Source organism: Lissotriton vulgaris, chromosome 2_1, assembly GCF_964263255.1.
Source record: "Lissotriton vulgaris chromosome 2_1, aLisVul1.2, whole genome shotgun sequence".
NCBI classification, from domain to species: domain Eukaryota; kingdom Metazoa; phylum Chordata; class Amphibia; order Caudata; family Salamandridae; genus Lissotriton; species Lissotriton vulgaris.
Window position 1 is genome coordinate 147,497,479 of NC_141687.1, and position 25,860 is coordinate 147,523,338.

The 25,860-nt window shown below is 41.8% G+C and overlaps 1 protein-coding gene across 1 annotated transcript in view; it reads right to left on the minus strand.

The window, feature by feature from the left end:
- NCF1 (neutrophil cytosolic factor 1) overlaps window positions 1–18,741 on the minus strand; it is a 139,490-nt gene extending 120,749 nt beyond the window's left edge. Inside the window, exon 1 of the mRNA XM_086954592.1 lies at window positions 18,510–18,741. Within this exon, the coding sequence (XP_086810718.1) occupies window positions 18,510–18,581 (72 nt within the window). The 5' untranslated portion in view covers window positions 18,582–18,741. The remainder of the gene's footprint in view (window positions 1–18,509) is intronic.
- Between the last annotated feature and the right edge of the window lie 7,119 nt (window positions 18,742–25,860).

Genomic DNA, 25,860 nt, shown 5'->3' on the forward strand with positions numbered 1-25,860 from the left:
TCGGCGCCTCCGGTGTCTCCGTCCTGGGCGGCGTGGGAGGCAGATTTAGGGGTTGCCTTGGACCCGGGACAGCGGAGGCGGATAGGGACGCTCACCAAGAAGGTATCGTGTAACGCACGTTTCAAATTAATCCATTTTAATTTCATGCACCGCACTTACGTAACCCCAGTTGCTCTGCGCCGTATTGCGGCGGATAAATCGGATGCCTGTCCTCGGTGTGGTTCAGCAGGAGCCGGATTTCTCCATCTAGCTTGGGAGTGCCCGCTAGTCGGGGACTTCTGGAGGGTAGTGGTGGCCTACATCCGGAGGGTCACGGGACTGCGGCTTGACCTGTCCCCGATCCATTGCTTGTTAGCCCTGGTCCCCAAACCTAAGAAGAGGAATCTGTCATATAAAATGCTGCAGCTGCTCTTAGTGCTGGCTAGACGGCGGGTGGCTATAACCTGGATGGGACAAAGGGCGCCAGATATGACATTATGGCTTCGGGATGTGGGGGAATGGACATTGGCTGAAGAAACGCACATGCAGCATACGCGTAGGGATGAGCGGCTACAGGAGGACTTACTTGCATGGCGTATGATGTGTGCGGTGGGGTCGGCTGACAGCGACTCCGATGCTACTAGTGCTGCATTGTTCTCGTCCGAGGAATCGGGACCTGAGGAAGGGGTGGCGGGGGAAGGGGAGAGAGAGTAGGGGCTGGGGTACTACCCTGATGACTACGCACATGTTCCTTATGTCAGTTTCTGTACTTGCACTGTATCCCGTGGATCTGATTCTTGCGTTTCCTGTTCTATCTGCAACTGTTGGAGCCGGGCTGGGGGGGTGAACAGCGTACACATGTATTTTCTGTACTTTGATGCCAATTTTGGGGAGGGAACGTATTGTTTATTCTGTTGAAACAATAAAGTTTTTTTTCTTCACCCTTAAAAAAAAAAAAAAAAACCTTGCCAGGATTCTGACCTGTGACCTGCAGATCACACTCAGGGGTCCGACACAAACACTTACCTTGCTGAGCTTTCTTATAGGAAGGACACTCAGGGGCATATTTACAAGCCCCTATCGCCACTGGACCATCACCTTTTGTGGCTTAACACTGCCTTGTAAATAAGGCGAAACCCCTATTGCCTTATTTACCAGGCAGTGTTAAGCCACTTAACGTGGCTTAACACTGCCTGGTAAATAACGCACTCTTTCAGCATGTACTTAGTGTGAAAGGGGAGTGAAATAGGTGTTGCGGTGGGCGTTCCACCTCAACACCCACTGATTTTGACTCTGCACCCTATTTACAAGGGCAGCGTAAATACGAAGGAGCACCAAAATTAAGACCAGGGAAACCCTGGTTTTGAATAGGCAAAACGAGGAGAAATGCTTTTATTTCTCCCCGTTTTTGCTGTTTCCATGTGTGTTCTGTTGTGCATCACACATAGTAACAGCTAAAGCCCATTGATTGTTTATGTACGGGAAGGGTCGCCTTCCTGCATATAAACAATCTACCCCTCAACGCAGACACCCTTGTACTATGGTGCAAGGTTACCTGCGTTGGCGCTAGGCTGCTAAATTTAGCACAAGCCCAGGGGGGAAACACACGGCTGCACCATGTTGTAAATTTGGGGCAGCCCTGCATTTTAGAAGTTGCGGAGTGTGGTGTTAAGCCAAGTAGGCTAACACCATGCTCCGCAACTTTCTTGTAAATATGTCCCTCTGTCTCTCAAAAGTGAGGCTAATCCTATTTCTGTTGCCTAGACGTGGAGACCAGGCTTCCTTCCTCTGCTCTCTAGAGTAGGATAGAGCTGTGGTAACAAATGATCTTTGAAAGTGGTGAGGCCTAATACTTGTCCGGAACTGCAGCAAGAGAGTCAACAAGACCTCTTCTTCCTGGGAAAAGTGAGAAAATTTGGGGTAAAATTGGGCATTTTTAACCAAGTTCTCTCATGGTGTGTCAAACCAATGAAACTGGATTCTCTCTATGAGTAGACCCATTTTTTCAAACTGTGCTATGGATTACGACCAAGTGTCAAAAATTACCTGTGCCATGGCCAACATTTTGACTAGGGTTCCTTCATATGCCACTGGCCAAAAATTACATAAAATTTGCAAGTGCCAGAATTTTGCCATTTGTACAATACATTGACAATAGGTGACCCTTAAGTCACAAATTACACCTACTATGTCTGGGGCATCATTTTGTCATGGTTGTTACCTCGAAATATGCCATAGTTGTTCACCCTTACGCCAAGAATGTTCTCATATCTGCCTGCAGCAGTCTTTTGCAACGAGGGGCACCTAGGCCAATAATTCCCTTCAGTATGTCAAAGCCAGCACCTTATGTATGCCCCTATGCCAAGAATTACCAAAAGTGTGCCAGCACGATCATTTTGCCATGGGTGTTCCATGTGCCAAGTATTGTCTAAAGTGTCCTAACACCAACATTTTGGCATGGATATTTCTGTAAGCCAAGATTTATGTTCAGAATGGCAGAGCTAAAGGAAGACTTGCAAGCATAAAACCACATTCTCACTCATACTCACCTACATTCACTCATACCCATTCTCACGCGTTCTTTCTCTCTCTGCGTGCACTCATTCAATCTCATTCCCTCTCTTACACTCACTTTTACTCTTACTCATTTGCACTCCATCACTCTTACTAGTACTTACTCAAATTCACGTGCACTTGCACTTACTCTTACTCTCACTCCCTCAATCTCACTGATTCTTATTCACTGACTCACTTGTTCTCACTCATTGATTCTTACTCAATGTCACTAACATTCACCCCAACACTCATACTTCCTCAATCACTCTGACTTGCAGTCACACTCAGACTTACAGTCTGACACTCATTCTCACTCACAATTACACTCACCTATTGTCTTATTCTCACTCGCTCATACTCTTATACTTCCTCACACTCTTATGTATTCATTCATTTCCATTTATTCTCTCAGTCACTCTCACACACTCAATCTGACTCACTCATACTCACTAACACTCATTCTCACTTATTTTAAATCACTGTCTGTTACTCACTCTCACTTACTCACTTTCTCTCACACACACGCTCACATATCTGTCGCATGCATGAAGACAATATACATTTGAAAGCATTCTATTTTACTTACCTCAGCTGCCAGTGAAGACCCCTTTCCAGAGTCTGATATTTTACGTTTTATAATACTAATAGCGAATAATAAACTACTATTCAGTATTAGTGTAATAAATAATGGGCAGAAATCAAGGAGGATGGAGACTGATGCACATACGGATAAACTACCCTTATATTCCTGCTACTTATTTGCCACCTTAGAGGCCAGGGGTGGCAAAGGCAGTGGCAAGAGTCACAAAGAGTGAGACCCCCTGGCCACCCCTAAATTACGTCCATGCTGCCCTGCACTTCTCTCAGACACTCCGTGAATGTCTATAAAATGACAGGGTGTATGCGCTTAATTTCATATTAAGGACACCTTTGATGTCACGTCAGCATATCCTGCCGTTTTAATATGTGACAGCAGGTTATGTTAGGTTATGTTATCTATTTGATTAAGCGCAACAGCTGCCCCAGCAACGAGGTGTCCCGGCGCAGAAGAACCACAGAAGCTGTACTAAAGAAGGAAGTAAGGAACAAATCTTTAGTGGCAAGGAGTTCCAGAGCTTTGCTCCCAGAACCCTAAAGGAACGACCACCAATATGGCAGAGCTTAGTACGGGGTACAGTCACGTGACACTCGGGTTTCTCTTGTTCTTTGATATGCCATACTATTTCTACCCAGGCCCACTTTTCTTAATATTAATTGTTATCAATTTCTTTGTCTTTTAACTTTATGGTCCGTAATTGATATAATGTCAACCTCCACCGAGGAAGCATGCAATTTAATATAAACATCATCTCATACATGAGGTTCTGTACACAGAAAAGCAGGGTGTGTGGGGCCAGTTTGTGAAGAAAATACAGAAAACAAGACTGGAGGCTGATGGGGTGTTAGAACACTTCGTTAGCAGGGTAGTAGACAATACTTTTTTTGTTACATTTTAAAGCACATCTGTGTCTGTTGCATGATATATATATATATATATATATATATATATATATATATATATATATATATATATATATATTCACTGAAAAAACCATAGGTTATAGACCATATATAGTTAGGAATTCGCATTTACAAAACCTTATTTTACTCACACAAAACCATTGAAATTCCATATATAGTTAGTTGCACTAACTATATATCGCGCACCCGCAATCCACTGCTGATGATGTCACATATTACATCATTCATGACATGGTCAGTGACATCACTGATGACATCACTGATGACATCACTGATGACATCTCAAATGACATCACTGATGACATCACTGATGACATCTCATTTGACATTACTGATCACATCACTGATGATATCATTCATGTGATAATACGATGAACCTCTTCAGACTCTAATATAACCTTAGATACAATCAGTGTAAACAGACACTCACAGACTGTCACTCATCCATGGAGTTACTCACACACCTAGTCAGTCATGCAAAGAATCAATCACACCTCCATTTCCTCAACTATAAAGTTATACAAACTTTACTTATTCAAACATATACTAACACATATTTACTCTCTTATACAATCCCTGATACAAGTTCACAATGATCCATACAGCCACTCACACATTCACTGGCTCTTATGCACAGTTATTTATATATGTCAACTCTCACATGTACTGTGTTTTACATATGTACTTACTTTGACATGTAGCACTGAGATATCCATTCACTCACCAATACACTCATGCACAGTCAACCGCCCATACAGCTGTTTCCACATGCACTTTTGAAACCATACATCTAGTGAATCAACTGCTCACACATCTATGCACAGAGTCATACACCTCCCAGTCACCCACACACACACTCAGTCTCCCATACAAATACTTGGGCAACCAATCAATAACCCATATAGTTACTCATATAGCTACTTATCAACACATGCAACAGTTTACAGAACAACAGACATAATGATGCACAAATTAAGACAGTTTAGTCACTAACCCATGCACTCAGTGAGACACATTTAATCACTCACTCATACAGTCAGTCATGCACCTACTAAATCCTTCATCCAGACACTTATACATCCACTCATTCTTCAATATGTAAGACATATTTTAACTTTACAGAAACATACAGTCACTGGATGTTGTCATAAGTGATGTCATTTGAGATGTCATCAGTGATGTCATCAGTGATGTCACTGACCATGTCATGAATGATGTAATATGTGACATCATCAGCAGTGGATTGCGGTTGCGCGATATATAGTTAGTGCAACTAACTATATATGGAATTTCAATGGTTTTGTGTGAGTAAAATAAGGTTTTGTAAATGCGAATTCCTAACTATATATGGTCTATAACCTATGGTTTTTTCAGTGAATTTTCAAGGTTTTGTAAATGCTAATTCCTAACTATATATGGTCTATAACCTATGGTTTTTTCAGCGAATTTTCAAGGTTTTGTAAATGCTAATTCCTAACTATATATGGTCTATAACCTATGGTTTTTTCAGTGAATATATATATATACATACATATATAAACATATATCATCTGTATATCTATATAAATACAAACATAAATGCACGCATACATATACTTATATGCATACAGATGCATGTTATTTACATGAAAGTTGAAAAAACACTAATAAAAGCAAAGCTAAAAAGCCACCTCATTACAAACAGAATGGCTTTAACTTAAACGAGGGCGAGATCTATTGCATTTTCAATGCTTGTTTACTTTGGTTCCATCAAGAAGGCATTCAGATGTGTCACACATTTGCCATAAATTCTGAATGTTAGCACTCTAGTTGCACATTAGATCACTGTAGTAAAGCTACTGCTCACCAGGGACGTCTGCTGCTGGTATTCAAAGTGCATGTTTCAGTCTGCATGTCAGAATTTTTTTAATGAAATAGAAGAGGATTTGAGAAGTCACTCAAAATGATCCCTAATTTTTCTTTCTGAAGCACTAATCATACTTTCTATGGCAGAATTAACCCCCTCATGTTGTTCCTTTTTAAATTGAGTGTTTTCAGACTTACCACTTCATTCCAATCAAGATGGCTTCTGGTGTGCCATACTTTTGTCATAAGTAAGACTGTTAGCGCTCTAGTTGTTCTTTAGAACACTCTGGGACATTCTGTCATTGGGCTATACTTGGGGTACATCTGGGTGATATTTGGGCTACATTTAGGCTCTTTTGTCTCTGGTGGCCATCTTGGGAGACTGTATGTCAGAATGTTTTAATGAAATTGAAGAGGGTTTGAGAAGTCACTCAAAATGTGCCCTAATTTTTCTTTCTGCAGCACTAATCATAATTCATATGGCAAAATATACCCCCTCATTTGTTCCTTTTTAAATTAAATGTTTTAAGAGTTACCACTTTATTCCAATCAAGATGGCTTCAGGTGTGCCATACCTTTGTAATAAGTAGGACTGTTAGCGCTCTAGTTGTTCTTTAGAACACTCTGGGGGCATTCTGTCATTGGGCTATACTTGGGCTACATCTGGGTGATATTTGGGCTACATTTGGGCTCTTTTGTCTCTGGTGGCCATTTTGGGAGACTGCATGTCAGAATTTTTTAATGAAATAGAAGAGGATTTGAAAAGTCACTCAAAATGTGCCCTAATTTTTCTTTATGCAGCACTAATAATACCTTCTATTGCATAATATACCCCCTCATTTTGTTCCTTTTTAAATTAAATGTTTTAAGAGTTACCACTTTATTCCCATCACGATGGCTCCAGGTGTGCTATACCTTTGTAATAAGTAGGACTGTTAGCGCTCTAGTTGTTCTTTAGAACACTCTGGGACATTCTGTCATTGGGCTATACTTGGGCTACGTCTGGGTGATATTTGGGCTACATTTGGGCTCTTTTGTCTCTGGTGGCCATTTTGGGAGACTGCATGTCAGAATGTTTTAATGAAATAGAAAAGGATTTGAGAAGTCACTCAAAATGTGCCCTAATTTTTCATTCTCCAGCACTAATCATACTTTCTATGGCAAAATATACCCCCTCATGTTGTTTCTTTTTAAATTAAATGTTTTAAGAGTTACCACTTTATTCCAATCAAGATGGCTTCAGGTGTGCCATACCTTTGTAATAAGTAGGACTGTTAGCGCTCTAGTTGTTCTTTAGAACACTCTGGGACATTCTGTCATTGGGCTATACTTGGGCTACATCTGGGTGATATTTGGGCTACATTTGGGCTCTTTTGTCTCTGGTGGCCATTTTGGGAGACTGCATGTCAGAATGTTTTAATGAAATAGAAAAGGATTTGAGAAGTCACTCAAAATGTGCCCTAATTTTTCATTCTGCAGCACTAATCATACTTTCTATGGCAAAATATACCCCCTCATGTTGTTTCTTTTTAAATTAAATGTTTTAAGAGTTACCACTTTATTCCAATCAAGATGGCTTCAGGTGTGCCATACCTTTGTAATAAGTAGGACTGTTAGCGCTCTAGTTGTTCTTTAGAACACTCTAGGAGGCTGCAGTAGAACACAAAGGAATCAACTGACAGTCACTGTCCTTGTTGGATGTACATGTTTTACTGAGAATGTCAGACTTCATTTTCACATGACTGAGAAAGATAATGTGAATTTACAGAAAATATGCTTTCAGTTTAGCTTATAGATCCCCTTCCAAACCACTGTGGGAAAATCATGAGATATTAGTTTTCTTTCAAACAATATTCATTATATCACAGCAGAAGGTTTTTTCACATGGTAAAATCAACTTAGAACCCACCACAATTCCTAAAACGAGTATGGTACCATCAACAAATGATTTATAATGTAACTAAAGTCCTAAAACCCTCTATTAACTACAATGCTTTTTAATGAGGTGCTATCATGTATATTGGTCCCAAGATGGCTGCCAACACTTCTTGGATGAAGTGCTGACAGCCAATCAGATCAGATGTGTGGTTAGGCTCCGCCCAGATATATATCTTTTTTTAACCTAAATTACTCAAAATCCACTGGAGCACATATATTGAGACCTAGCAAAGGCACATCGGGCTAACAGTCCCTACAATTTTGCCAAGTTTCGTGCAAATCCATTCAGCCGTTCGAGCTAAAAGTGAGGCCAACCGCCCTATGAAATTAACATGGGAAAAACGCGTTTTGGGACCCCCCTTTTTTCTCGGCCCCCCCCTTGATGAAACCCCCCCAAATTGTCAGGGGCTGCTCAGAAACAAAATGTTCCATTTTCCTGAAAATTTCAGCCAATTCCGTCCACAAACGCCAAAGTTATTAGACATAGAATTTTCAAAAATCCCATAGAGAAAAAATCCTAACTATATATACCTACTAGCGACCGCCAGTAGGTAATATTTATGTGCGACATATATATATATATATATATGTGCGACTTAAGGTAGTTATACACCTGTACAAAGCAAACACAGGGTTGTGAACCCTGCTTGATTGAGAGCTATAGTTCAGTTGCTAGTACAATACAGCTGTGAAGCACGCTGTGGTTGTGCAGACTGACAGCTAAACATTTGGGGCCATATTTAAGGCAAAGTCAAGCAGCGCACAACACAGTAAGTCACAGGGAAATGGACTACTTTGGTCCCTACAATGGTGCAGTTTTGGCTGCCTAGTGCCAATGCAGGTACCCTTGCACCATGGTGCAAGGATGCCTTCCAGTGCTCTCTAGAGCATGGTAGTGTAGGGCACCTTCCACTGCTCTCTAAAGCATGGTAGATTATGTTACCTTCCACTGCTCTCTAAAGTATGGTACACTAGGGTACCCTTCCCTGTTCTCTTAAGTAGGGTGGAGTAAAATACCTTCCACTGCTCTCTAGAGTGTGGTAGAGTAGGTTACCTTCCAGTGCTCTCTAGAGCATGGTAGTGGAGGGCACCTTCCACTGCTCTCTAAAGCATGGTAGAGTAGGGAACCTTCCACTGCTCTCTAGAGGATGGTAGATTAGGTTACCTTCCACTGCTCTCTAAAGCATGGTACACGAGGGTACCCTTCCCTGTTCTCTTAAGTAGGGTGGAGTAGAATACCTTACACAACTCTCTAGAGTATGGTAGAGTAGGTTACCTTCTACTGCTCCTTAGAGTATGGTACACTAAGGTACTTTCAACTGTTCTCTTAAATAGGGTGTAGTAGAATACCTTTCACAACTCTCTAGAGTATGGTAGAGTAGGTTACCTTCTACTGCTCCTTAGAGTATGGTACACTAAGGTACTTTCAACTGTTCTCTTAAATAGGGTGTAGTAGAATACCTTTCACAACTCTCTAGAGTATGGTAGAGTAGGTTACCTTCTACTGCTCCTTAGAGTATGGTACACTAAGGTACTTTCAACTGTTCTCTTAAATAGGGTGTAGTAGAATACCTTTCACAACTCTCTAGAGTATGGTAGAGTAGGTTACCTTCTACTGCTCCTTAGAGTATGGTACACTAAGGTACTTTCAACTGTTCTCTTAAATAGGGTGTAGTAGAATACCTTTCACAACTCTCTAGAGTATGGTACTTTCCACTGCTCTCTAAAGTGTGATAGAGTAGGGAACCTTCCACTGCTCTCTAGAGTATGGTAGAGTAGGGATCCTTCCACTGCTCTCTAGAGTATGGTAGAGTTGGGTCAGGGCTCGAGTCGGGGTACCACACGGGTGGACGGCGTCCCCCCACTTATATTACCGGGAGCTCGATAACTGGTGCAAATGGAGCAACACATTCATTCTTTGGCCTCTCTGGGGCGAGATCGGAGCCCATTCAGAATGCTGCTCATGCATTGGCTTCTCTGATGCAATAGCATCTAAGGGTTGAGCGAGGGGAGGCAATGAGCCTGATGGTGCAAGCCATCTTTCGTGACGTCACTTCCGGTTGTGACGTCAGCGTCCCCCCACTTATTTTTAGGACTTGTGCCCTGAGTACGGTACCTTCTACAGCTCTCTAGAGTATGGTAAAGTAGGTTACCTTCCACTGCTGTCTACAGTATAGTAGAGAAGGGTACCTTAAACTGTTCTACTCATTAGGGTGAAGAAGAATACCTTTCACAACTCTCTAGAGTATGGTAGAGTAGGTTACCTTCCACTGCTCTCTACAGTATAGTAGAGATGGGTAACTTAAACTATTCTACTCATTAGGGTGAAGAAGAATACCTTTCACAACTCTCTAGAGTACGGTAAAGTAGGTTACCTTTCACTGTTCTCTAGAGTATGGTGGAGTAGTGTAGTTTCCACTGCTCCCTAAGGTATGGTAGAGTAGTGAACCTTCTACTGCTCTCTAGTGTGGTAGAGTAGGGTACCTTCCACTGTTTTCTTAATTAGGTTGAAGTAGAATATCTTCCAATGCCTACAAAGTATGTTAGAGTAGGGTGCCCTTTGCTGCTATCTAGAGCAGAGGTCTGCAACCTTTTCTGTAATGAGAGCTACTTATGTTCAATCAAACACATCAAGAGCTATTAATATTATTAGTACTGTAACAGTGTCCACATCAAACAATATTCCATTAGCGGCCACCATAGGCAAGGTTACTACCAGCGATCACCAAAGTGCATCAGTCATAGTTGCGAGCAGTAATGTAAAGAAACATTGGCATATGTAAATGTAAATGTAAATGTATTTTTATAGCGCAAACCACAGACCCGGTATCTAAGCGCTTGCTTAGGGAACCCGTCCTGGTATTCCCCTGTGAGATAACCCCGGCAGGGTATTAACAAGGTGAAAGCCAGGCATCCCGCCGCGAGGGGCCGTAGTGGAGATTAAGCAAGCTATTGCCCAGAGTCGCAGAGTGTGACCCCGTGAGTCAAGTAGGCACCGGAGCGAGAGAATTGTCGAGTCCGTGAAATTTTTGAGCCCAAGACCCGCCGAGGCGGGGAATCGAACCCTGGTCCACGGCCGATCTCAGCTTCCGGGTCTGCCGCCTCTAACCACTGAGCCACACTTCTCCACATAACAAATAGGTCTCGCCTTTCGGACCTTTTAAATGTTTTGCTAGAGCTATTGGGGAAGCAGTGGTAATAAAAGCACCACGGACAACGGGTGGGGTGGTAGAGGTAAAGAAGGTAGAGGTAAAGAAGGTACCACGGACAACAGGAGGGGGGGGGGTAAACCAGGCACCACGGACAAAGTGAGGGAGGGCAGGGGTAATGAGGACACGGACAACGGGTGGGAGGGCAGGGGTGTAAAGAAGGCATGGACAACGGGAAGTATGGTGGGGTTGTTAAAAAGGCACCACAGACTGAATATAAGCAAAGCACGTTGTGCCTGCAGTAAGAGAAACTCGAACAACTGAAGTAAAAGGGCCAGTTGCTATGAGAGGTTACAAATCAAGACAAGACAGTACTAAGGAGGGACTAACAAGCCTATTTATGAATCAGAAGCCAGCAATTTACGAAGGACAATGACACAAGCCAAAGGCAAATATGGGCGGAGAGTGGGCGGAGTTTTCGATGCCCGCTGAGACTAGGCTCAACCTAAAAAGGCTTAGTCAATATGGAATGCCTTTACATGGGTAATACATAACAGCAATAGCTACAATGTTGTTGGTCCCAAGGTAATATTATTTGCACAAAGCCTCCTCAATGCCACATCATTTATCACTCAAATAGCAGCTTTAAATATTTTTGGGAAATGTACCTATTTTCCTTCAAATATCCGCTCATGAATTCGGAAAATAAAATTAGTTTTGTCTTGAATGCATTCCCTCAATTGTGGTACACATATATTAATTCAAACAAGCAAAAGCTTCTAATTTAGTAGGGTTAGCTGCACATGGGAGCGCTACTTTTACCAGTAGCTCCTGAGATACTCGTTGGAGAACTCTGCCCTAAAGCATGGTAGAGTGGGGTGCAGTAGACTGTTCTGCTAAATACGTTGGAGTAGAATACCCTCTCCAGAGCATGTTAGAGTAGCGAACCTTCCACTGCTCTCTAGAGTATAGTAGAGTAGGGAACCTTTCACACCGCTCTAGAGTATTGGTACACTAAGTTACCCACCCCTGTTCTCTTAAGTAGGGTGGAGTAGAATACCTTCCACAACTTTCTAGATTATGGTATAGTAGGTTACCTTCTACTGCTCTTTAGAGTATGTTACACTAAGGTACTTTCAACTGTTCTTTTAAATAAGGTGTAGTAGAATACCTTTCACAACACTAGAGTATGGTAGAGATGGGTACATTCCACTGTTCTCTAGAGTTTGGTAGAGTAGGTTACCTTCCACTGCTTTCTACAGCATAGTAGAGAAGGGTAACTTAAACTGCTCTCTTAAATAGGGTGAAGTAGAATACCTTTCACATCTCTCTAGAGTATGGTAGAGTAGGTTACCTTCCACTGTTCTCTAAAGTATGGTAGAGTAGGTTACCTTCCACTGCTCTCTAACATATGGTAGAGTAGAGAACCTTCTACTGCTCTCTAGAGTGTGGAAGAGTAGGGAACCTTCCACTGTTTACTTAAGTAGGCTGAAGTAGAATATCTTCCTTTTGGGGGGGGAAGGTAAGCATTGTAGTGACAAAGCAATCATATCGTCATATAATACATGATACATAATAATACATAAATAAACAACAGGGCCCAAAAAAAAAATGCCATTATACTTTAAACCAATAAGTAAACAGATATGATTATAATCTCGGAACCCGAACTGATGATGATGGGAGTACTCCCGACATAATTTTATTATTCCCTTTGAAAATCTTATCTGTGGAGTCAAACTGAGTGATTGTGCGCATTGATGAAGGATATAAATTATCACATACACAGAATATTTGAATTTAATGATATAGTACTACATGAGTGATATATAACAACAACTTGGAATGAAACTGGTGTACCTGTGAAAGAATTTTCCTTATGCCCTGAAGAAGTCATCGGGTGATTGTTTCCCGTGACGAAACACGTGTTGGCATTGTTTCTGTTTATTGGCTACACTTTGTGTTAACTGTATGAATTATGAAAATTGGAATGGCGATCTTCTGACAAATTGAAGAGAAAAAGAAAAAAAAATAAAAATAAAATAAAAAGGAACTGTTTAAAGAACTGTGAAAGTGAAAGACTTTAATTTGGTTCTTCTTTTTCTGAAACTATTGATAACTGTTGATCTGTGCTCGGGGACAACATTTATCTTGTTGCATTCTTTGTTTTACAGAGAATTTCGGGGACGTGAGTGGCCATTTTTCCCTTGTTCCCTTGAGCCATCTAATCTGGAAAATTACTGATGTTAGTTGGTGTTTCGCAAAATTGACTCAGCCACTAGATTGCAATTGTTCCAATAATTAAACAGATAAGGTGTGAAGTAAGATTACGAAAGTAAATACTCTTCCTCACTTAATCTATGCCTCTGCCCTTAGCTATAGCCATGTCTTTTTCTAAAATATCATTTAATGCTGCCCACCATTCAAAAGTTCTAGGAGGAGTTTTAGATATCCAAGCACGGGCAACACAAAGGCGTGCAGTAACAAGCATAATTGATATTAGAGATCTTAGTCTAAGAGTTACATCTGCCTTATAGCCAAGCATAATCTCTTTCTTTGCTAAGTAAAAATCAATTCTTAAACAATCAGCCATAATATCTAGTATCTCATTCCAGAAAACAGCCAGATCTGGGCAAGTAACAAACATATGTAAAATATCTGCAGCTATCATTCCACACTTGGCACATTTACATTTGTATTTATATTAGCAGGGTCTATCCACTCAGCTATATTTTCTGGTGTATAGTAAAGCATAAACATTGTTTTAAACTGTTGCAATTTGAGATTATTAGAATGAACCGAGCTATTCAAGTTCTCCATTGATTCGTCTATCTCAGACGAATTAACAGCTTGACCCAGTATCCCAGTCCATTTGAGTGCTATCTTTGGGTAGTCATCCTCCCAGGTTTGGGAAAGTATCAGATATGCTTTACTAATAGTCAATTTCGAATCTGAATGCATATATTGCAATACATTTGAGCCCATAGGTTGTTTTATCCCTTTAGATCCCAGAAAGTAATCTCTAAGCTGCAGATATTTATAAAACATATTTTCCGAAAGGCCAAATGAAGTTTGCAAAACTAGAAACGTGCGGAACCCAGCAGTATTATACAAGTGAGTCAGCTGTTTAATACAGAGTCTATCCCAAGATTTAGCTACCACATCATGAAACACACCAGGAAATAGAGGGTTCCCCCATAATGGCATATTAAGATGTATCAGAGGCAGAGAATGATTAGCTGTAATTTCCCGCCATATGTAAGCTACATCTTTAAGAGTCTTAAATCTGACTCTCTTAAAATAATTTGGGTCATTTATTCTATACATGAACATATTACTCTCTTTGCCAATGGCAAGATTATAACAGCTTTGTTTACTCCTAGCATCTAGGAGATCACGGAGACGCCCCATAAAAGAGGCCCAAAAATATAATTTAAAGTCTGGTAACTTAAATCCGCCTTGACAGTAAGGAAGTTTTAAATATTTTATAGCTCGTCTCGGCTGTTTATAACTCCAAATAAAGCTATTAATGGCACCCTCAAGTTTACAGAAAAAATAAATTTGGGACTCTCAGTGGTATTGCCCTGAATAAATAAAGAAATTTAGGTAATACAATCATTTTTATAATATTGCATCGCCCTATAATACTAATTGGCAATTTATGCCAATCCCTCATTTTAGATATTGTTGATTTTAGTAGAGTATCGTAATTCATTTTTATAATCTTGCGTATGTCTGAAGCAAACTGAACACCTGAATAAGTAGCTGACGTACAAACACCAGTTATAGGAAGTCTTGATTGAAGATTAAGGATAGTCTGGGTCTTACTAAGGTTATGCTTATATCCTGAAAAACAGCCAAATAAGCTTGCTTCAGTTTGAATTGTTTATACTGCTTTTACTGGGTCTGTAGAGAATACTGCAATGTCATTGGCATAGGCTGTGACTTTCAATTCTTCAGACCCTAAGACAACAGGTGGAATAGATGGATTGAAGAGCAAAGATTTAATATATGGCTCTATATATAAGGCAAAAAGTAGGGGTGATAAGGGACACCCCTGTCTTGTGCCCCTAAGAACCTTGAAAGGTGTAGACTGGTAGTTTAAATAGATTAGCTTGGCATTTGGAGACCCATATAAGGCTCGGACCCATTCATAAAAACAACCCTTAGTATTGTAGACATTTAGTATAGCCCATAGGCAGTCCCAGGTTACACGGTCAAATGCCTTTTCTGCATCGAGCATAATCATTCCTATATCCAGATTAGTTTTAGAAGCTGCGTCAAAGGCCACAATAGCGGTATTCACATGTGCCGTTGTATCCTTTCCGGGTATAAACCCGTGTTGTTGGGCAGAAGCAAGTTGTAGCATAAAGGGTGCAAGGTGCATCGCCAACATTTTTGCAAACATTTTTGCATCAGTATTTATTAATGATATCAGGCGGTATGACCCACACTCTTCACTCTGTTCGTTTTTCTTTTTTTTTAAAACAAAATTTGTTGTATCCCAGGTCTTGGGTATAGATTTTTCGACAGTAATATGATTTATGACTTTAAGCATTAGAGGGATTAGACCGGCCTTAAAAATCTTATAAAATTCAACTGGTAGAGTATCTTCTCCGGCTGCTTTCCCTGATGGTAGAGCATCGATAGCCGCCGATATCTCTTCCGCTGAAACTACTGAATTCAATACATCTACCTGGCAGACGTACAATTTATTAATTGTTGCATTAAAATCACACTTTCTAAATAACTGAGAAATGTTCCCTCATCAAACAAATTAGAATTGCTATATAAAGTCTGGTAGTAACAAGAAAATTGTTCAATAATCTCTTCAGGTTGTGTATAGAGTAGCCCATCATTACCTCTTATACTTTTTATCACCCGCTCTGCACGTTTGTCAGCGAGTTGATGTGCCAGCACTTTTCCAACGTGCTCACCATATTCATATTGTAAAGTTTTATGCTTAATATAATTTGCAGCCGTTCTTTCTTTTAGATGTCGATTTAACTCTGCACGTTTTTCAATTAAAAGAAAATATATTGAAGAATGTATAGGAACTACCAGGTGTTGGGAAGTGCATTTTGTAATTTCATCTGCTTGTGCAACCTCTAGCTGTCGAATAACATCTTTAGTAGCCTTATTTGCTTGATTTTTAATTCTATTCCGTCTTAATACATATTGCTGGGTTGCACCCCTTATACAAGCCTTGAGTGAATCCCAGACAAAAAAAAAAAGAGGCAGAGCATTCATTATCCTGTATAAAATTGCTAATACATTCCAGCATAAACATTTTATACTCACTATCTTTCAACAGATAACGCGGAAAAGAACATTGACGAACTGGCCTAATAGGTGAGCTAAGTGTTAAGGTCAGAAGTAAAGGATTATGATCTGATACTATTTTAGGGCAAATTTCACATTTAGCACTTTTTAGAAAAGAATCACAGATACAAAACATATTGATTCTTGTATATGAGCGATGGGTGGCGCACTATAATATGTATAACCGGGCATTAAAGTATACAGTGTCCTCCAAACATCTTTCAAACCGTGTAATCTAACCATTTCCCCAATAGCCGCCCTAACCTTCCTCATTCTGACCGAGGCTCCTGGATTGGTTGAGTCAATTCTAGGATTCATAGTACAATTTAAATCGCCCATAATTATTAAATCTCCCTGCCAATCAAGAAGTTCCATAGTAAGAGCCTCGAAGATATATGAATCATCAGTATTAGGTCCATAAACAGTGCATAGTACATATTTGTGACCATTAATAAGTAATTGCACTACTATCCACCTGCCACGATTATCATGAGAAGTTTTAAGTAAAGTATAATCTAGCCACTTATCAGCTAAAATAGCAACCCCTATGATTGAAACTGTCTGAGCTGTACAGGCAACTACCTTATATTCCAGTTGTTTGAGTAAATGCCTATCTTTGTACGCCAAGTGCGTTCAACTAGTGCAACAATATGAGGCTTGTAATTATAAATTTCCGCCTGTACAAGCTGTCGCTTACTTGCTGAATTTAAACCAGCTACGTTCCATATAGAATATCTTCCAATGCTCTACAAAGTATATTAGAGTTGGGTGCCCTTCACTGCTATCTAGAACAGGAGTCTCCAACCTTTTCTGTAATGAGAGCTACTTATGTTCCATGAAACTCATCAAGAGATATTAATATTATTAGTATTGTAACAGTGTCCACATCAGACAATATTCCATTTGTGGCCATCATATGCAAGATTCCTACCAGCCATCACCACAGTGCATCAGGCTTTTTCAATATGGGATGCCTCTACATGGGTAATACATAATAGCCATAGCTGCAATGCCTCTGGTACCAAACCAAGGTAATAACATTTGCAAAAAGTCTCCTCCATGCCACATGATTCATTACTCAAATATCAGCATTAAATATATTTTGAAAACACTTTTTGTCTTGAAACCATTTTCTCAATTGTGGTATACATTTATTAATTCAAGCAAGCAAACGCTCCTACTTTAGTAGGTTTGGCTGCACATGGGATAGCTACTTTTACCAGTAGCTCCCTACCTACTCTTTGGAGAAGCCTGCCCTAAAACATGGTAGAGTAGGGTGCAGCCGACTGTTCTCCTAAATACGTTGGAGTAGAATACCATCCACTGCTCTGCAGAGCCTGACAGAGAAGGGAACCTTCCACTGCTCTCCAGAGTATGGTAGAGTAAGGAACCTTCCACTTCTCTCTAGAGTATGGTAGAATAGGGTGCCTCCCTAAAGTAAAGTATGGTAGTAGAGTAAAATATGGTACATTCCACTGATCTCCTGAGTAAGGTGGAGTAGGAATATTAAAAACATATAATGGCCTGTTCTTTAGCGTGGTGGAAGCACAGAGGAGAAGCACACTGGTAAGTGCAAGAGAGAGAGAGAGAGAGAGAGAGAGAGAGAGAGGACAAGGAGAAGCAGCGACAGAGAAACACAGAGCAGGAGAGAGATATACACGAGGGAGATGGTTCGAAAACACACACACACTCTCATAGAGTGCTTAACAAAAAACAAAAACCTTCTGGCTTGAAAGGCAAATAAAGGAGGGCAAACTCCATGGAAGGTTCGAACACAATAATGACAACCTGGAAAAAGAAACAGGCAAATGAGAGTAAGAAGGAAATCCAAAAGTGCATGCCCCCTGCCCCTCTCTGCTCTTGATAAGCCACAATATGTCTCTCAACAGTGCCCGCGTTGTCTAGTAGGCTCGACCAAAAAATGCCCAACTTTGGGACTCTCAAGAAAGATTGTTCACATAAACTTTTTGAGGCACGCTTTCATTAATTAACAGTCACTTATTACCCTGAGTGTGTTCTCAATACTGTGATATCTGGTACCGGTTTTGCTACTTTATGAATGTATTATGACTGTAATCATATAAATACCTCTGACGAACTCGTGCTAACTTTGGGAAATAAAGACAATTGATCTAAAAAAGTAATAAACGTTTGATGAATTTATATATATGTAGTCTGGGAGGAATCCCTGATGCTTACATAATGCTGGCTGGGAAAATATCGCTTCTCGAAGCCCAGCAGCTCGATGTGCCTGATGTAGGGGTCTGACATGGTGCCGGCTTCCTTCCCTTTCCCGCCGACGCTGCTCGCTGCTGTCGGGGCCGCCGCAGTGGTTTGAGCCCGGGGTTGCCCTGTAGTCGGTGGCTGTGCCGCTCAGTTCCTCCTCGGTGCGTGGACTGCGGCGTCTGCTCTTACCACAGGACTGATGTGTTTAGCCTTCGCCGACAAAGCCTGGCTATGTAGCCGTTCGAAAGAGGAAGTGACGCCAACACTTCCCTGTCACTCTGCGCTCGTGGCCGGGCCTCGTGAGGGGGGCTGCTTCGGCGCTACCTCAGACAGGTGTCTGAGTGAACGTTTGCATAAAACCCGTCGAAACCCCATCGTCTACACTCTGAGCACGCAGGAGATGCCACTTGTTCACATTTAAGTGAGAAATTCGGTATAATGAATTTGTTTTATTTTGCCTGACTTGAGAAGTCGAAAAAGCGTTATTTCAGTATCTTTCCGGTTTCTCATAAATAATAACCGAATAAATCTAAGTAAAATAGAATTTGCAGACAAGCCACCGAACGATCCGCCGAGTAACTAAAGTTTCTAGTTACTCTTGCAGGCAAAACGTTTTTTTTTATTTTTATTAATCTTGGCTACCCGGTCTGAACATGTGGTGTGGTCTTGTACAAGTTAATTCCTTAGTTGGTTTTCTTATCTGGTGAACTTGTGAGTGTTCAAGGTTAGCCTAGAGCACTCCACATTCAGAAAAATATATATGTAAACATATTGTTATAAAATATAAACCTAAATATATAACCAATGTTTTAAGGGGGGTTACTGCTACCTAACAGAGTGGCGCTCATTTCATTGACCCTAGCAGAATGAAAGGTTAAGCAAGTCCTCTTAGAATGGTAAATACTGGTGACTGCGAGTTGCAGATAGAGCTCTGCAGCAAGCGCATTAACTCGGCAGGCTATCATACTAACTAAACACAGTGAGATAAGCACTATCTTTGGTAGCTTTTCACAATCAATGTGACCATATCCAAGAGCGTCACTATGGACTGGTGAAAAGAAAAACATTTAAATGCTACTGGGGGTCAGGAAGATGCGATCGAAATGTGTTTTAAGCTAAATGGAGGCCTCCCATTTAGTAATTTTTGGCATTTAAAACGCTAGATGTATTACTGGGACTAAAAGCTGAAAATAACCCGCCCCTGTCTGAACTTCTCACATGGGCAGAATACAATCATGCAAGTTAAGAAGTGATTTGAAAACCCCAAAATACAACATACAACATAGTGAGTCAAAAAGCATCAACGTGAGAACCCACGTGATTAAAAATAAAAACAATTACACCATACATTTGCCCTTCCGCATGCACCGAGTAGTTGGTTGGCATGAAAAGCCTGTGTGTTTTTTGTGACGGAGTGGATCTTAAAACTGTCAGGGGTGTTCATAATGAGCACAGACGAGCTTCAAAGAGAAGCGCTTGATACACACATGCTGGTTCTTTAAACAGGAACTTACAGGGCTGAACTTGAAAGGGAAAGCTTACCAGGGAAAGGTTCTAATGCCTAAATATTTAAGGGTACCAGTTGACTTCATGCCACTAAGCATGCAGTCCTTCAATCATAGGTTTTGATTAATACATCGTTGTTCTCAGATGTTTTATTTTACTTGGTGTAACTAAACATCTCCCAATGAACCATTAAGTGCTATTTGACACCACAGACCTACTGAAGTGCTCGTTAACTGACAACCATCACGTATGCACTCTGTGAGGAAATGGAGCTTATGATATGGCGTGGTTGTGAGACTTCACTGTGTAACACACACACCAACCCCTAGCCAATCAGGCAGGGTTTGTTTGTCAAACTTTTGCTCAACCCTGGGTAGCTGTGGCTTCAATCAGTAATGCTTCGACAAAGGAGCAAGTGTAAAGCATTAAACAGCACTAGAACAATTGAAGAAGGAAGAAACTCATCTCTCAAAAATCTGACACCAATTTATAATATAGTTTGTATTTTTTGAATATAGAGATGCCAAAATGAAGAAGATTCACTGGAGGATTCCGGAGATATCGATTTTTACAAGGAACAATAAATCAAGACTTTTCATTTAAACCCAAATAATCATTGGCAAATTCAACAGATGTGACACAATCTTTTTCAAGAAAACTTAGGTCAAAGTGTAATGCAGCTACTTGTAGTTACTTTGCGTGACCAACTCCATCAGGGAGCCAGTCAAGGGGACCAGCAAGGTCCGAAGAAAAAGTTACCTCTACAAGAAAAGCAGTCTTTAGTCCAGTTCCAGTGTCATTGGTCCCTTGCCATTGGGTTTATGGAGTGGTCCTGATGCAAAGGATACACAATGCTGAAGATGCTTTGCAGTTGAAGTGGGTCTTCATAGGGCCACTGCTTGATACACACTCCTGGTAGGGAGACTTTGGTCACAGGGGTCGATGTCCCTCAAAGTTCTCCTGGGTCCAGCAAGAGTCCAGTTGCCACTGGGCTATGGTCACTGGTCACAACAAATTCAGCTGTTTCCTTCTTTTGTCGATAACTCTCCTTCTGGGTGATTACACTGATCTTCAACGACTCTCTGGGCCAGAAGACTCAGGTCCTACTTCTGAACATCGGGTGTCAGTCTCCCAGACTGCACTGAGGCGAGAAGTGACCAAACAATCTTCTTCAGCTTTGGTGGCCATGTGGTGCATACAGGTAAATCAGTTAACTGACTGTTGGAGTCTCTGATTCTGGCTGTGCTTAGGGAACAACTTCTACATTAGCAGGGCATGGCAGGCACAGTCCTTTCCTTCGCCAGGTCAACGAGCAGCAGGTAGAGTCCAACTTCAGTGCAGACTCTACCTGTGGAGAAGTGTGGCTCGGTGATTATAGCTGCAGACCCTGATGCAGAGGTCTAGCCCGGGACCAGGGTTCAATTCCCCGCCTCGGCGGGTCTTGGGCTCAAAATTCCACGGACCTGATAATTCTCGCCTCAGTGCCTACTCTAATCATGGGTCCCACTCTGCAACTCTGGGCAATAGCTTGCTTAATCTCCACAATGGCCCCCACAACGCTAAGGATGCCTGGCTTCACCTTGGGGGTGCCCAGGAGTGGACGCCTCGCAGGGAAAGCCAGAATGGGTTCCACAGTGGTATTTGTACAAGCGCCTTGAGACCCTTGCGGTTGAGTAGTGCGCTATACAAATATCAATTTACATTTACTCTTCTTTGTCCATTCCATGGTCAACAGAACAGTCCTCTTCTCCAGTCAAGTGAGATTTTTGTTTTGAGTGCCAGGGGAGCCTCTTTTAAGCCCAGAAAAATACCATCACTAGCCAATGGACTAATAGCTTCCCTCTTGCTTGACGACAACTACCTGCGAAGTGTGGCTTCTAGCTATCCCAGAGTGTCCTATCCTGCCCTGTGAGAAATTGGGGTAATGTTTTTTTTCTTCTTTTTTTCTTGATTCTTTCATGAACATTGCATATTCAACTTATATAACATTGCAGGTTTATGGCAGGACAGTTCACATTTTACTCCTACAAAGTGCATTCCCCCCCACCCCCCCATGTCATCAGCTGCATTATCACCTTCACAGTTCAGAGCCTTTATAGTCTCGCTGTGGTGATTCTCTTTCAGCTTGCCTTGCCAGCCGATAAGTGGTGACAGGGCCCAACACATCTTTGGGCCGCAAATTTGTTGGCAGTTCTTCCACATAAATGATCAATTGATCCCAACAATACAAAATATCTTCACACAATTGCTGCCCCTAGGGAGCTGCTTTCCTTCCCCAGTGCATAGACACCTGTCTCTTTGCTAGTAGTGTAATAATGTTTACTAGTTTACGATTTCCTGGAATTATAGTGTTAGTTATTCTTAGTAGACATAGTTGTGGTGTGCAATCTATTCGCTATGCCACCATTTCAAATGCTATCTGTGTTACCTGAGCCCAAAACCGATTTATAAGCATACAGGACCATGCCAAGTGAAAAAAAATCAGCCTCCATCGCTTCGCATCTTGTGCACCTATCATCTGCTCAGAAGCCCATTTTATATAATTTCAGGTGCGTGTGATAAAGCTGCTGTAAGAATTTGGAGTATATCATTCTAAGATTACAGTTAGTGGTAAGTGTAAAGAGTGGAGGAGGCAAAATAAGCTTAAATACTTATTTATTATTAAGTATTAAAAGACCCACTGGTGCTCAAGCCTTGGTGTCTGGCCAGATCAACTCCAACCGCTTCTCTCATCCAGAACTTTTGGTTGGAGTTGATCTGGCCAGACACCAAGGCTTGACCACCAGTGGGTGTTTTAAAACTTAATAATAAATAACTATTTAAGCTTATTTTGCCTCCTCCACTCTTTACAATAAGCTTCCCTGTGAGCGCACAACAGGTCTCCCAATTCTCCTGTGTCAGGGGCGGGTCCAGCACTGCAGTCCAGGGCTGAGAGCATCCCCCGGCTCATCGTCCGCTTCTCTTTGGCCAACGTTGTATAATCGTGTTACTATGCGTTTACACCAGCTGCTAGTGAGCATCAACTGTAGTGCCTCTAATGTATGCGGTTCATCTGGGAATTGAGAATATAGCCCTGATTCTAGTATATGTGAACACTGTCAGGGATGTCTCAGGTTGTGTGATTTTGGCTCTTGGGTCGCTGATAAGTCCGGGTGGAATCGCAATGGAAGCGCTGGTGTGTACATTGGCGAATTCTTCGGTCTATCGCATAGTGCCCGCCAGGCTTTCGAGGTGTTGCGGATGGTGTTAATTTCTAATCTGGTGATCTCTGTTTTTTCGTATAGCAACACTGCCGTGAGGGGTGGCGGATGTGCATCATCGCTTTCCACCGCCAGGTGTGGTAAGTATTGTGTAGGATAATACCAGTAGTGCGCAAACTGGGCCTGAGCGCAAAGGTAATACAAATACATGTCTGGGGCTCCAAACCCCCCCTGTTAAAATGGTTTTATCAGGGTTGACCAGCTGCCCCAGAAATACACAAAGCTCAACTGTCAGCTCCGCCCAATACATTTTTAAAAAACTTTTTCATCAGGAAAAATTATTGCAGAAACAGATTTATACAGCAGTGCATTCCCCGAAGTAGGGGGGGAGGAGCACAGTGTTCCATGATATCACAATACATTGTAATGAAAAATGAATACTAGCATACAATGCTGCATATAAAGAGCGACAAGTTTGTTTATATCCCCAGAAGAGGCTACGGGTGTGTTGACATAAAATAGGCGTGGAACAGTAAAGCTATTCGGTTAATGGGGGCATAACACCTAAACATGGGAAGTGGAAAGAGTGATTCAGGTTTAGAGGTAGGTTTGCATGCAGCTAACGGAGATGCCGGCACATCTCTGGTGGTGAGCTTCAGCCACGGCAATGATGATGCAGTATCTATGCATTGAGCCTATTCGCTGAAGCTGTAAGGGGGCAGCTTGAGTGATCATGCAGGAAAGTGGGGGCTGTGAGACGAAGGGGGAGGAGTTAGGAAGTGTCCGGAGCAGGCACATATGGGTGGCGATGGAAATCTAAGGGGGGTGGGGGGGACAGAGGGAGGTCGATCTGCGTGAGCTGTAGGAGTTCGGTATGGAGAGTGTCCCATTCCTGAGAGAGTAGATGTTTGCAGAGGTGTCAAGCCTTTCCATAACCTAGGGCTAACTACTTGGCTTTCCCCATTTTCACAATGCTCCATGCCACGCCGTCACCAGCAGCGCTGATGACGCCATCCACTGCAGGGTAAGAGTTCTCTTAGCCAGTAAAAGAGCCAAGCCTGAAAAGCCCATCCTCACCCTTAGCACGTCCTACATTTAAAGCTGTAAAAGGCACAGACCTCACAAAAGAAAATGTCAGTGAGTGCTGTGACCTCCTGCAGAATGTCATGAGCTGCTTGTCAATACACCTTAAGAGGCGGGCAAAACCATAGCATATGATACAAGTCAGCAGTTTCTGAGTGGCAAAGGAGGCAGCATAGGTGTGCTGTGGTTAAGTAGCTGTTGAGCTGCTCAGGGGTCAGATAGGCACATGTGGGATAGAGAACTGTATGTATAGAGAACTGTATGTTTTTGAATCCGGCATTTCTGGATACCCACTGTAGGAACTCCAAGGCCTGCTCCCACTCTGTATCGTGCAATGCCCTCCCGCTTGCTGGAAGGGGGGTCAGGGGAGCATAAGTGTCCTTCGGTAGCGCTTCATAAATTCATGTAAACAGGTGTTGTCCCTCCACCATGTGAAGCAGAGTTTGTATGACAGTATGGTTCTTAAGCTCTTCATCAGCTACACCCAGTCATGTAACCCAGGTACCGGCTACAGGCAGTAAAGGGCTAAGGCAGGAAAATGCCAAATTTCTAAAAGGTGAAATTTCAGAATTGTAATAAAAAAATCGACTTCACCATAAGATAAGAATTTAATTTGCAATTCCATAGACACCAAACATAAAGGGGTTACTGTGTCCCATTTGGAAATTACAGCTTATTAAATGTAACACTTTAACTCCAATGTTATACTATGGGAGATCTAGGCCGCACAGTAGTGAAAAACAAATTTGGGAGTTTTCTGCTACCAAGGCATGTACAGCTTAAAAATACATGCCCCACTTTTTAAATACATGCAATCCCTCTGGGCTGTCCATGGTCTACTCTAGGTGTGAATTTATGTATTAGCCTGGCAAAAAGTTTATATTAACAAGGTCAAAATGGCAGTTTAAAACTATACATAGGCTCTGCATGGCAGGTCTGAGACATGTTGGAAGGGCGACTTAAGTGGGTGGCACAATCAGTTCTGCAGGGCCACTAAAAGCATTTAATTTACAGGCCCTGGCCACAGGTAGTGCTACTTTTCTAGGTACTTACAAGCAAATTAAATATGCCAATTGGGTATAAGCCGATGTTACCATGTTTTAAGAGGATAGTACAAGCATTTTAGCACTGGCTAGCAGTGATAAAGCGCACAATACCAGCAAAAACAAATTCAGCAAAAGTGGAGGGTAAAAGCAAAAAAGTTTGTGAGTGGCCCTGCAGAGAAGCCAGATCCAACATGCCCACTCCCAAGATGTCAATACCTCTCTCTTGGTGTGTGGAGCTCATTTGGCCGCACTAGAGATGTGGCTACCTGTGGGCTATGCACCCATTGAAAAACTGGTTTGGCCAAAGTTTCATCCTCTTTGACCCCAGTGCCAACCTGTCTACCAAAACAAAAAAAGCAGCCCCTCTCCAGTGTATTCACCATACGCCGTTTAAAGGCAGCTTCCCTGTTAAAATTAGCAGTTTGGGCCAGCACCCCATTTAACTTCCTGCCTGAAGGAGGTTGACATGTCTCTCCAGGCGGGCAGACG